Source organism: Nematolebias whitei, chromosome 10 (genome assembly GCF_014905685.2).
Source record: "Nematolebias whitei isolate Nwh7 chromosome 10, NemWhi1, whole genome shotgun sequence".
NCBI classification, from domain to species: Eukaryota; Metazoa; Chordata; class Actinopteri; order Cyprinodontiformes; family Rivulidae; genus Nematolebias; species Nematolebias whitei.
This window is the reverse complement of record NC_056507.1, coordinates 10,247,334-10,260,268: the sequence shown is the minus strand read 5'-3', so window position 1 is coordinate 10,260,268 and position 12,935 is coordinate 10,247,334. Positions and strand designations below refer to the sequence as shown.

Sequence of the window (12,935 nt, the reverse complement as noted above, 5' to 3'; positions counted from 1 at the left end):
ATTGTTCAGTGCATCAGGAAACTGGCTAAAATAATCAATGGACCATGGGCCATGGTGAGTCTGAACAGGTTTTTCTGAGTCAGAAATGTCCAATGACAGATCAACTACTCTGTCATTGAATTGTTGTGGTTCTGGATTTTTGTGTTTGTTTTGTATTTTGCTGTATTTTGTTACCTAAACAGAGTTTACCTAGTTTCACTGAGAAAGTTCTTAAATTCAGCATGTTTTCTGGTCATTTGTGTGATTAAGCATCGCCTGTTTGCTTGCCCGCTCACTTCTTCCTTTTTGGGTCGTGGGGGTCTTTGGTAACTGGTGCCCATATCCAGTGGTTACTGTGCCAGAGGTGGGGGACACCCTGGACAGGTCTCCAGTCCATTACAGGGCCACATATGGTCCGAAGCTGTGTTAGGCCCAATGGCGACAGAGCCCACAACCTTCTGTTTCATGAATTTGGAGGTTATATTGTAGCTTTGTCAATTCAATCCTGTGACAATGCCGATCTCAGAAGAATTTATCATAGAGGTGGTGAGAATATAATTATAAAAGACAGTTTTTAAACAGAACTAACGGGAGCCTAGCAGAATGTGACTTGTCATCCTGTGGCCATCTTGAATCCTGGCTGGAACATTCTATCATGTTTTTGTAAGCCTTAAGTACCCAGATAACATGAGAGACCAGATAATTGTAGGGAAATAGTAAGTGTTTATTTACAGTAAAAAAATTGCAGGAATGCTGGGGAGGGGGAACTGCTGGAGGAGAACAAGACAGTGTGGTGAGTTTCTTTTTTCCCCTTTCGGTTGCTCCCTTCTTCAGGGGTTGCTGCAGAGAACAAAGTCGCATGAAGACTTGGCAATTGTTTTTACACCAGGTGCCCTTCCTGACACAACCACAGACCACCGAGTTATCACAGCCCTCTGCGTGGAGCAGAGAGCTGCTATCTAGGGCACCCGGGGGAGTGGTTAAGGTCCTTGCTCAAGGGCCCAGAGTGGGGCAAATGAGAGTGCAGGCAGGAGTGGATGTTTCACCTATCCCACCCACATTTTGATGTTGTTGTACCGGGAGTTGAACCAGCGATCTTCTGACCACAGGTCCACCTTCTCTAACCTCTGTGCCACCACTCCCTATGATTCGAAGACAGGATAGTGAGTATAATGAAAAAAAGGACCTTACAGTTGCCTGATGAGGTGGTCCAGATAGGCTTACTTGTTTTTTTTCCTTGCCAGGTCTGGAGCGTGGACCAGGGGATTCCAGTGAGGCAGCGGATGACCCAGGTGAACAGGTAGGTAGATTGGGAAAATGGAGAGCAACAGGACATATCTTAAAGGCTGAATGGCAAGATGGTTGGTTGATGTCTCTTGGTGTGGTTTGTAGGAGACACCTCTGAAGAAGGGATGTAGGTTAGCAAAAGGAGATGGGTTATCTGGTGACTCTGAGAGCCTTGAGGATCAAAAAGCAGAAATATGGATTACAGTAGCCACAGGGAGCACAAGGAGAGTGTAGATGAACAGATGCTCAGATATATTCATCATTTAACACGGATTCCTCATTTTTCTGGACTGAATAAAACGTGCATTGAATTTAAGGAAATGCAAACGTGAGACGTCATCTATGTTTGACCCATCAAAATGAATGCGGTCATTTATTTACAGAATCAAAGTTTAACATCAAACATTTACATTAATCTGGCAAATTATGAAAATAACAACATAAGCAATCAATCAGGAAAAATCATACGGCCATGATTTTTCCGTTGCTTCACCACAGACATTTATGAAAACTGTACAATTATGATCTTTTACCCACATGGATGTGGGTGAGCATTTTACACAGACATTTCTAAAATATCTGGAAGAATTTCTACTTGAGAGAAAAGTTTAAAGATGAAAGAAGTTAAGAGGGAGTAAGAGGGTGTGTGAGGGGAAGTAAGTGTTCACCAGAACCGACACTCTCCATCAGAAACCCAGCTCGCCTCGGTACGCTTGGTAGGAAACTTGACCCATTACCTTTCTGATGATAATCAGCAGATATGGTGTTCCGTTAACGCTACCTGTCCAGCATCTCCTTAGGATGGCTGTAGCTCGTCAGAAGTAGTGGCGAGTGAAAGTGTTATATTCCCATGGAACTCGGAAGAGCTTTGTTGTCATGTCAGGATCATCCCGTCTCTCACAGAACTGAGCAGAACTGAACAGAACAGAACTTCTCCAGAGCTTCAACAGAACTGAACTCTCAGAACAGAACTGTGCAGAAACAGCATCCGAGCAGAGCTTCACCAGAACTCTCTAGCAGAACTGAACTTCAACAGAACTTTACCAGCACACCATCAGAACTGAGTAAACCAGGAAGTACTGACATTTTTAAAGAGCTGTTTTCCGGTTCACTTTTGGGAGTATTCCATTGGTCAGAACAACCAGACGGGGTGTGTTTTGTGACGTAAGAGGTTAGAAGACAGCCAGAATTGTTATGGAAAGATCAGAAATGTTCTCACAGACAGAGAGAGTTTTGTTTTGGCGCGTTTCAGAAACAGGTGCCAAAAACCTCTATATTACGTCTGAGAGGATTCTAAAAACATGACAGTTTTAACATAACAACTTGTTTTGCGTTTGACTCCAACCTTGGACCAACTTACACTTGCTCATTCAAAAGCAGAAATCAGAAAAGGCATAATTACTCTGTTACAGCTTTGACATGAGAATAAACATCATTACTCAGTTAATAAAATTGATTAGTTCACTGCAACATCTAAAATGGTTTGAACTAAGACATTTTGATTATCAACATTTGTAAAATAGTAATGATAATAAAAAGAGAGTGTTCTTTTCACTTGAATCTTCAAGAGAGAAAGTCTCAGGATGGGTGAACCTGTATTTCTGGATTCAAACCAATGAAATGACAGTTCCTGTCCCACAAGGTTCTTAAGGTCAAGATTTTTGACCTTAGACTTAGTTTTTGACATGGGCCTAGTCCACTACAAGAGCAAGGTTTGTAGTTTCTTAATCTTCAGGTATATCACTAGGGCTGGACACCATAATGAAGTATGGACAATCTTCCACAAGAGTCAGGTAAATCCAAACAGCCTCAAGTAATGAAGTCTCCTCGTCAGTAGACGGAGACAGCTGTGGATAAGTGGCTTCGTCCTGCCTCTCAGGAGCTGCAATTAAGTGGTAGTGTGGAAAAAAACAGAATCCCCACAACAGTGTTTTAGTAAAAATCATGATTATAAAAATGTGTACAATATTATTGTTGGTTTGTTGTTTGGGATTGTGCAGTCAAATTTACTTTACATGCATTAAATACTTAAAGAATTGTTGAGCTTTGCCTCCATAAACAGTTGATGTCCTGCAGTATTTTCATATATTTGACTCTTTTCAGTCATATTAAGGGATAAATTGTTCAAGGGAAAAGATAGACAGAAATAGACACCACACTTTGATTTGACTTGTAATAATTTATCTTCCAGCTGTACGACTGCGTTCCTTTGGTTCGTCGCCTGCCTCTGCTCTTCACCAAGGCCTTTCAGGACATGGAGGTAAAACCTTTAAACATGAAACCATGACAATCAATTCTACATTCTGATATGAATTAAATATATGTGCTTTAGACATTTCTGAACTTCTCAACTCGTGTGGTGAATGAGCACAAGAAGACCAGAACCCGTGGAGAGCCAAGGGACTTTGTGGACTGCTATCTGGATGAACTGGATAAACAGGCATGTAAACACAAAATAAACGTTCTGTGCATTGATGCTGATGGAGGTGAGTTAGGTCAAATAGACATGTTTGTATTATTAGGGGTCAAAATATGTTAAATAATGCAGGAGCAAGTTAATTGAAATGTGAACAAGTGAGTCAAGGAGTGAATTTTCATCAAATTATTATTTAATTTTATGTTATAAAACATTTGACAGTTTCATGTGTAGTGTGTCAAAGACAGCTTTGCTGTGGACATACGGTCCCACCAAATGTAGTGAAAGTGGGAGACAGCTTACTATACCTTCACTACTAATTAATTTTTTTAATATAACGGGTTCTTTCTTTTTCAAGTTAAATTAATGCCATGTGACGAGGTAACTGTGAGGATTGTTTAATCAGTGACAAGAGACGTTAATTTTCCTTTGACCCATCAGAATAAATGTGGTCATTTATTTAACAGAATCAAAATTTAACATCAAAACATGTACACGTGATTAGCTGATCTGGTTCTGATTAATAAAACTTGGCACGCTTTACTAATAAGACAACAAGACATTTCTGAAGGCATCTAGATTACTGGCAAAATAGAAGAGTTTAAAGGAAGGAGTTTAGAGGTTTAAAGAAGAGATGGGTGAAGAGAGGTGTATGTTGTTGACCAGAATTGGCACGCTTCTTTCAATCACCAGCTCAAACCTCCGGTACACTTAGCGCGTGACGACTCGTTACCTTCGCAGTAGATAAATCAGCTCCGGTGTCGGGTCCATTTCAACGCTACCTTCCAGCGTCTCCGGTTAGAGTGGCTGGTCATCGTCAGAAGTCGTGTCGATTTACTCCGTTCAACAAACAGGCTCAGCTCCCTTCGAAGTTGTAGGCGTTACACCCGGGTGGATTCACAGCAAGCATCTGTGAGTCCGTCAGAGATCCCACTCAGGAGTGAAAAACCCCCGAAGGCTTGAGAAGACTCTATCAAAGACTGAGTTCAACTCAGATCCAAGACTTCAGAAGAACTCAGAAGAACTTGAGAAGATGGAGAAGACTCCGTAGCCGGAGTAGACTGAGTAGACTCAGGAAGTGTTGTCTTTTAAAAGCGTTCTCACTTCCGGTCACTTAGGACTTCCTGATTGGTTAAAACAACCAACAGGGGGTGGTTCTAGTGATGTCAGAGGGTTATTAAAAGTCAACAGAGGATTCAGGAATGTTTAGGAACGTTTAGTACAGACAGAGAAATGTTATGGCGAAGTGAGACAATGCAGATGCCAATGTTTCTCTTTTTACCATCTGCTAGGTTTAAAAACAATACAGCCCATTCTAATAACTTCTTTCTGACTGTCTCTGACTTTTGACCGACATCACTGCTTCTCCTTTAGACAGAAAATCAAAATGTATAATTACTTTGTAAATAGACATTTAACTTGATTTCTCATTTAAATGAGGTTTAAAAAAATCATTAATACTGTTTCACAGTTGATTTAAATGAGTGGTTCACTTCAACATTAGAAATGATATGAACTAAACACACTTTTGATTATCAAGATATTGTAAAATAGTAATGATAATAAAAAAGAAGAGTGTTCTTTCAATTGATTACTTCAGGATACAATTAGACAGTCTCTGGATGAGCTCATTTGTATTTCTGGATTCAAATCAATGAAATAACAGTGCCTGTCCCATGAAGGTCTTCAGAGACAGGTTTTGGTCAGAGGCCTAGTTCACTACACATGAAAACAAGTCTTGGATTTTATTTGGGCTGCAATATTCTCTGTGTTCTGTCCAGAAAGGAGAGGATTCTTCATTTTCTGAGGAACAACTCAGAATAAACAATTTTGATCTTTATGTTGCTGGGACCGAAACCACCTCCAACACCCTCCTGACCGGGTTTCTGTACCTCACAAACTACCCACATATCCAAGGTACACCTTCAGGACGACAAGATGCAATGTCAACTGTACGACATGTTTTCAGCTCTTAGAGATTCACTTTGTTGGAGCTAAAATCATATTTTTTGTTCTACAACTCTAATTCTGACAGAGTTAGAACATTATATAAAATGGAAACAAAACAAATCATGAGATTTTCATTCTGGTTTCATTGCTATTTTATACAGCATCCCAACTCTCTCTGAATCTGGGTGTATTGTGGTTATACGCCCATCAAAAGGCAGGACTTATCATGGTATTGTGTGTGGACCTTCATAAACTTTCTCTTGTCCCACCTATAACTTCTGATCTGCTCAAAATAATTTAACGAAACTTCATACAAGTATGCAATGCATCATCCCTAGACATTGAGTTTATAATTTTTTCATTGCCCCAGCTCATATGTCAAGGTCACAAATCAAGACCAATTGTTATACAAGGTCTTTACTTTTCCCGATCATTGCTATAGATTGCTGTATAATGGTTTGTCGAAGGGCGTATAATGTGCCATATACAGTACAGTACTCTTGTTGGTAGTTATCATCAATTCAACTAAAAACCTGGAACAAATTGTGTTTTGTGGCAGGCAGTTGGAAACAAATAGTCTAAATTTCTGCAGAATTAATGTTAGTTCTTTAAGTTGTTTGTTATGTGTCAACACAACACTGATTCATCCCTTGTTTTAAGAAAACTTTTAAAATCTATAAAAAATATGCTAAAAGCTATTCTAAAAGTCTTAATTACTATTAATCAACAAAAGTACAATGTACAGCACATTATATGCCCATCTACAAACTATCATACAATAATACAGCAATATATATCAATGGCTCGGACAAGTAAAGGCCTCGCATGACTTTTAACCATGGTTTATGATCTTGACCTTGAGGCTGAGGTGCACCATCCTCAGCACTGGCTCCCCTCAGGGCTGTGTGTTGAGACCCCTCCTGTTCACTCTGCTCACATATGACTGTGCACATACCCATCTAGACTGTCATATTGTAAAGTTTGCAGATGATACAGCAGTGGTTGGATGCATCACAAAGAGTGATGAGTCTGGCTACAGGCAGGAATGGAACACCTGGAGAGAGTTGGTGTAGGAAGAACTGCTTCCACATGAATGGGAAAAAGACGAAGGAGATGATTGTGGTTTTCAGAAGGAGCAAACACACCTACCCCCCTCTGCACATAGGAGGATCTGCGGTGAAAGTGGTCTCCAGTTATAGTTACTTGGGTGTGCACTTGAGTAACAACCTTACCTGGGGCAACATTTCCAGTCTAATCAAAAAGGCTCTACTTCCTCAGACGGCAGAGTCGACTGGACTAGGAAGCTCAGTCCTCACCTCCTTCTGCAGGTGTGCAGTGGAGAGCATCCTGTGCTCCAGCATCAACGTGTGGCATGGAGGCTGCACAGCCGGAGAGAGGAAAACACTGCAAAGGGTGGTGAAGGCTGCACAGAAGACTGTTGGAGTCAGCCTCCCCACCATCTCAGACATCTACACCAACAGATGCAGGAAGAGGGCCACCTGCATCATGAAGGACCCCACTCACCCAGCACACATACTTTTTGCCCCGCTCCACTCAGACAGGAGGTTGAGGAGCATTAAGTGCAGAACCACTAGATTGAGGAACAGCTTCTACCCTAACTAGTTTTGGCTGTCAGCAACAAACTGGTTGATCCACTATGAGAAGGTGCTATTTGTAAGACTGAGCTGAATACAGCTCCTCAGACTGAAGAAGTCTTTCGGATGAAAGACGAAACGTTTCTGCATATTTTTGTTTTTGTTTTTTGAACGTCCAGAGGACCTGACGTAACTTTTTTAGATTACTTTGAAAAACTGCAAAAGAGCGAACAAGTCGGTGTCGAACTGCGAAGTAGCGAAGGACCACTGTAATGCCACTTTAATTGGACATTTGAAACTTTGTGCTGCAGATTATCCATGCTGCTGATTTCGTAACCATAAATTGCTATAGTCATACCCATCTGCTCAAAACAGACTCACGTTCAGGCTGCTGTTTAATACACAATTTTTAATAGTTTAATACACAATTATATTATTATTGTTTAGTGTATACCTTAGATCCCTGTATATGGTTTGTTTTTTAATATACTTTATATTTTTGCTATTTTTGGGTGTAACTAGGACCTTGAATACACAATTTTGTTCCACCTCATGTACCACATGTGATGCGAATAACAATAGTCACCTTGAACCTTAAATGTGTATGTTACACTCCATCTAGTGAAGATGCATATGTGTATAAAGTTTCAATAAATTATCTTGAGCAGATCTGAAGTTATTTTCCGGAGAAGTAAATACCTTGTTTTAACTTTGACCTTGACTTTAGTGGGTTTGTGAAATACACCTATTGTAAGTTTCTGCTTCCTTAGATAAATGTCAGCAGGAGATCGACCGGGTTCTGGAGGGAAGGGATCGGGTCAGTTTTGAGGACAGGCACAACATGCCTTACGTGCAGGTGATGTGCATCATTCCTCAGACTTGTCCTGAGGACTTTAATGTTTTTAGAGAGATCTCTTGTCTGAACATGACAAAAATGTCAACTTTAGGTAATTTTGCCTGGATGTTGCCATGTTTCTAGGAAGTAAAGTAGATTTTAAGGCTTTTACATATAAATCTGCCTAAAATAATTTAATTTCATTCTAAAATAAATGTAAAATATGTCTTAATCCAGGCTGTGATCCATGAAATCCAGAGGGTTGCCAACACTGTTCCTCTCAGTGTCTTCCACTCTACAACTAAAGACACAGAGCTGATGGGATATTCTATCCCTCGGGTAAGTGGACACCAAATGCATTAAAAAATAATTTATGGTCTAATTTTTTTGTTTGGTTTCCCTTCAGGGAACAATGATAATCCAGAACATGATGTCGGTGCTGAATGAAGAGGATCAGTGGAAATTCCCTCACGAGTTTAATCCTGAAAACTTTCTGAATGAGCAGGGAGAGTTTGTCAAACCAGAGGCCTTCATGCCTTTCTCTGCAGGTAAACTACCATGAAACAATATCACATGAGACAAATCCATTAACAATCCCTTTCAGGTGACCATGAAATATCACGTTGAGGTTATTATCTTGTGTCTCAGGTCCTCGGATGTGTCTCGGAGAGAGTCTGGCCCGTATGGAGCTCTTCCTCATGACGGTGACCCTGCTGAGGAAGTTCAAGTTCATCTGGCCGGAGGACGCTGGAGAACCGGACTTCACTCCGGTTTTTGGGGGAACTTTAACTCCAAAACCTTACAACATGGAGGTCCAGCTCAGGTCCAAACACTGAAGTGGTGCAAAGACGCTCTGTAGAAACAGGCAACAAAACCAAAAAAACAACACTTTTTAATTTCTATCTGAAATTGATGACAACATCAGTATTTTTTAATTGCAGATGATTATTTCAGTCTGAATTGTTTGATACTGTGAAAACATTAGTTTCATCCAGATTGCAAAAAAAGAAATCAAAGCTGAGCATTATTTGAAGGCATGCATATCTCTTGTCATTTTCATGTTAATTTAAACTTTTTAAGTCATCCTATGATGAGGAACGACAGTTACAATCATTTTGGTTAATTCATGAAAATTGTATGCATGTTCCAGCTTCAGATTTGTAGTCAGGGCTAATAAGTTGCATCATAGGACAAACATTGGATGTTTATTTTGCAGAAACATTTGTTGTTCATAATAGACATTAATAATAATAAAATAATGCAATAATTTGAACTTTTCTTCTTTTTTTTTTTAGAAATAAGATAACAAAAAGACTCTGGTAATTGTGTGTTAAAGTGTATTCAAAATGGTCTAATGCAGGCTCTGGAGAAGTGATCTATTGCTCAATTTAAAAGGTTTGTTTTACACACATGTAAAGTACAAATTATCATTACATCACTTGGCCATTTAGCACGCACAAGGCTATTCTCTCAAAATGGTACCGAGGCCTGGATCACAACATGTTTTCTTCAAGAATGGCCACACTTCCAGGAAGTGGTTGTCATCAGGGAAGCCTTTACCCTAATCATGTGACCAGTGCTCTGACAGAAGCCCTAAAGTTATATATTTAAAAAACAAGTCTAAAAACTGATGTTTTTTCTGTTGTGAGAAAGGCAGGTATTTAACTAAGAAGAAGTACTTCCTAGAAGAAACTGAACCTCTACGGAACAAAAAAAATCTGCCTTGTTGCTTCTAACATATTAAATTGTGATATAAATAAAACACTTCAATGTAAGAAAATATATAGTAAGATAAAAAAAATACATTTCAGTCCCCCTTTTGACATGACTCTATAATGTCAACAAAAAGCTCTATGTGAGAATCTGTCATTGCAATTATTCATTCAACATTTATTTATACAGGTTAGTCTCACTGGGTCACGAGGACTCATTTTCAAGAGAAACCTGTTTTAGACATAGAACATATAAAGTACAAACATCATTAATTCAACAAAAAGCAATTAAATTTTAAAAAGTACTGTAGTTGTGAAAACAGTCCAATTAAGGTGCCATATAAAACAAGGCAAAATACTAAAAACAAGAACATATTTGCATAAATTTTACTAATGACGTTATGAAATGTTTAAAATCCATTAAAGAAATCAAAATGGACAGCTTCAGATTTTTTGCAAGGTGTTCCAGGTTACAGGAGCAGAGTAAGAAAAGGCCTTTTTGCCAAGTTCAGTCTGCACCAAGGGACCGCTGAAGGTAATGAAGGCCTGGGAGGGCACGCCGTAACTGCACTGACGTGACATGTGTGAGGAGATATAAAAAGGCAACAGAGCAAGGAGTGGTTTATAGATTAAGATGTATCAGTGTGAGAACCTACATGTAGATAATGATGACCAACTGACCAATGAATACAGAGTGTAGTGATGGGTACAGTATTTTCAACCAGTTATTAGGTAGATGGCATGCAACGTCTGCAAGGAGATTACAGCGACAAGTGTCCTTCATCTACAAACAAAAAAAACCTAGCATTCCCACCCCTTATCATTAACAAACATCCTCCCATATAATAAAGACCTAAGTGTAAAAATAATAATAATATCAATAAACATTAATGCAAATTAATAGAAAAATAATAATTTACTGAAATGTAATATAGCTATCAGAGCTTATGCTTGTAAGAAACATAGAAAGGAAACAAAAAGCAAGCAAACCTTCTCTTCTATACTCACACCCCTACGTGTGTGAAAATATATGTTAGCATATTTTAACAGCATTCGGTGTAAAAACTAGGGACGTCGCAGGGGCGTTGGTTCATCTTCATCCTTGTTGTCATAGGCACCTGTAAGGAGCAAAGTTTCTACCATTTGTTGACTCATCTAATAGGCTGAGAGAATCTATTATCAACTACTTGTACTTATATAGAGGTGTCTGATACAGGGGGATACAACAACATCCCCAGATTAACATAGCCATAATCTAGAATTAACATGATCAGAATAGAAATCACAAAAGTCCTCTACTTCCTAAAAGTTGTAGTAAACCTGCCATTTAACAGATTATCTATACTAGAATGTTCTGCTAACTCCTCAGATAATGATTTAAGACCTATTAAGAGCTTTTGCAAAAGAACCACCTGGAGAAGTATTATTCAGAATAAATGCACAGCACTCCTGCCCAAACGTAGAACAGACACCGCCCCTTTCAGCTTATAAAAAAATCCACAGTCTGGTCTAATACGCGATTAACGAAGTTACAACTTATTTTTCCTGAAGAGTGTCTCTAATCATATTACTCAATTGCTAGACAGTAAAATGAATAAAAATAATTCTTGGACAGTCAGATTTAATATTTTAACTGAAGAAATTAGAGAAGCAATTGTACACCTTCTCAAAAGTCTATCACCACAAAACCAATGCACATAAGCTTGAGGCTCCAATAATCTAATCATATTAACCCAGCCTGAAACATTCACATTCTGTGTGCACCACTCTCCTCACATCTCACAAACCTTCCCTCCTCTCTGGACCTTTCTAATCAAACAGGTATATTCATTGTTCAGGTGTAAAAATTGGAGGTATCACATCCTTAGAGGCCCTAGGGAAATATTTGTCTAATGTTGTGCAGACTTCAGAGGGATTTTCCCATCATGTGTAACTTCAACAAACAGCGGAAACAAGTAAAGTTTGAGAGAGAAGAAGGAACGGAAAGATACCGGCCTCGCTTTGGCACATAGTCAGTTAGTGTCATTAATCTGCACTGCTGCATTTTCCACAAAAACCTGTTGGGTAAAACCTGTTAATTGCATGTGCAGGAAAGATCTTTCCTTTGGTTAAAACATAATAATTGTCAAAAGAGTAATAAGTCATCATTGTCAAAGTTGTACTGTAATAAACATTAAACATCTAATCAGCTGTAAAAAGGAAATACGTTAAAACCAGTTAACCAATGGGTCAAACATTAACAATATTCTCATGATTACTGAACCTAACATCATTAAAAACAGCTATTTTTAAAAAATGATCCCCCAAAAGTTACTTTCATTAGTTGCATTAATCTTCTAAGAAATATTTATTTGTAAAGTTAATGTCCCTCTTTCATATCAGTTTATTCTGAGTTTGTCTTTGATTCAGTTCTAAAATTGCATCTTGGACTTGAGACAGGTGTTCAAAGCTTCACTAGAGGCAGATTCACTTGTAGACGGAGATTCAGCATTGTCTTGTTTAACCTGCTGTAAAGTACACATGGTAGGATTAGAACTTTTACACAGAGATTACATATCCAATTACTGAGTCTGTGATCAGTAAACCACTTTCACACAATGGTGGGTTGCTTGAGCAGGAACCTTGCCGGTTCAGTCCGTCTCCACCAGGTGGGCCTGTGATCGGAAGATCGCCGGTTCAAGCCCCGGTACCGACAACATCAAAAATGCGGGTGGGGTAGGTGAAGCACCCACACCTGCCCCCACCCTCATTCGCCCCACTCTGGGCCCTTGAGCAAGGCCCTTAACCCCCACCATCTGCTCCTCCGGGTATCCTAGATAGCAGCTCTCTGCTCCACACAGGGGGCTGTGGTAGCTCGGTGGTCTGTGGTTGCGCCAGGAACGGCATCCAGCGTAAAAAATAACTGCCAAGTCTTCGTGCGACTTAGTTCGCTGTGGCGACCCCTAACGCAGGGACCAGCCGAAAGAAAAAAAATAATTAATAAATATATATATATATATATATATATGATGATGATAATAATAATAATAAATCTATATATAGTTAAAATTTTAAGAACTCTGATGATTGAAGTGTGAGCTGCTGGTTTTAATGGCCCCTAATGGGCATGTTTTGGAACAGTTTATACAATCAAAATAAATGCATTTAAATAAAGATGGAAA

General features: G+C 39.2%; 1 protein-coding gene across 1 annotated transcript in view; it reads left to right on the top strand.

Moving 5' to 3' along the window:
* LOC119416124 (cytochrome P450 2F2) overlaps positions 1 to 9,227 on the top strand; it is a 31,486-nt gene extending 22,259 nt beyond the window's left edge. Inside the window, exon 11 of the mRNA XM_037683313.1 lies at positions 8,711 to 9,227. Coding sequence (XP_037539241.1) covers positions 8,711 to 8,898 — 188 coding nt within the window. The 3' untranslated portion in view covers positions 8,899 to 9,227. The remainder of the gene's footprint in view (positions 1 to 8,710) is intronic.
* The last annotated feature ends 3,708 nt before the right edge of the window (positions 9,228 to 12,935 follow it).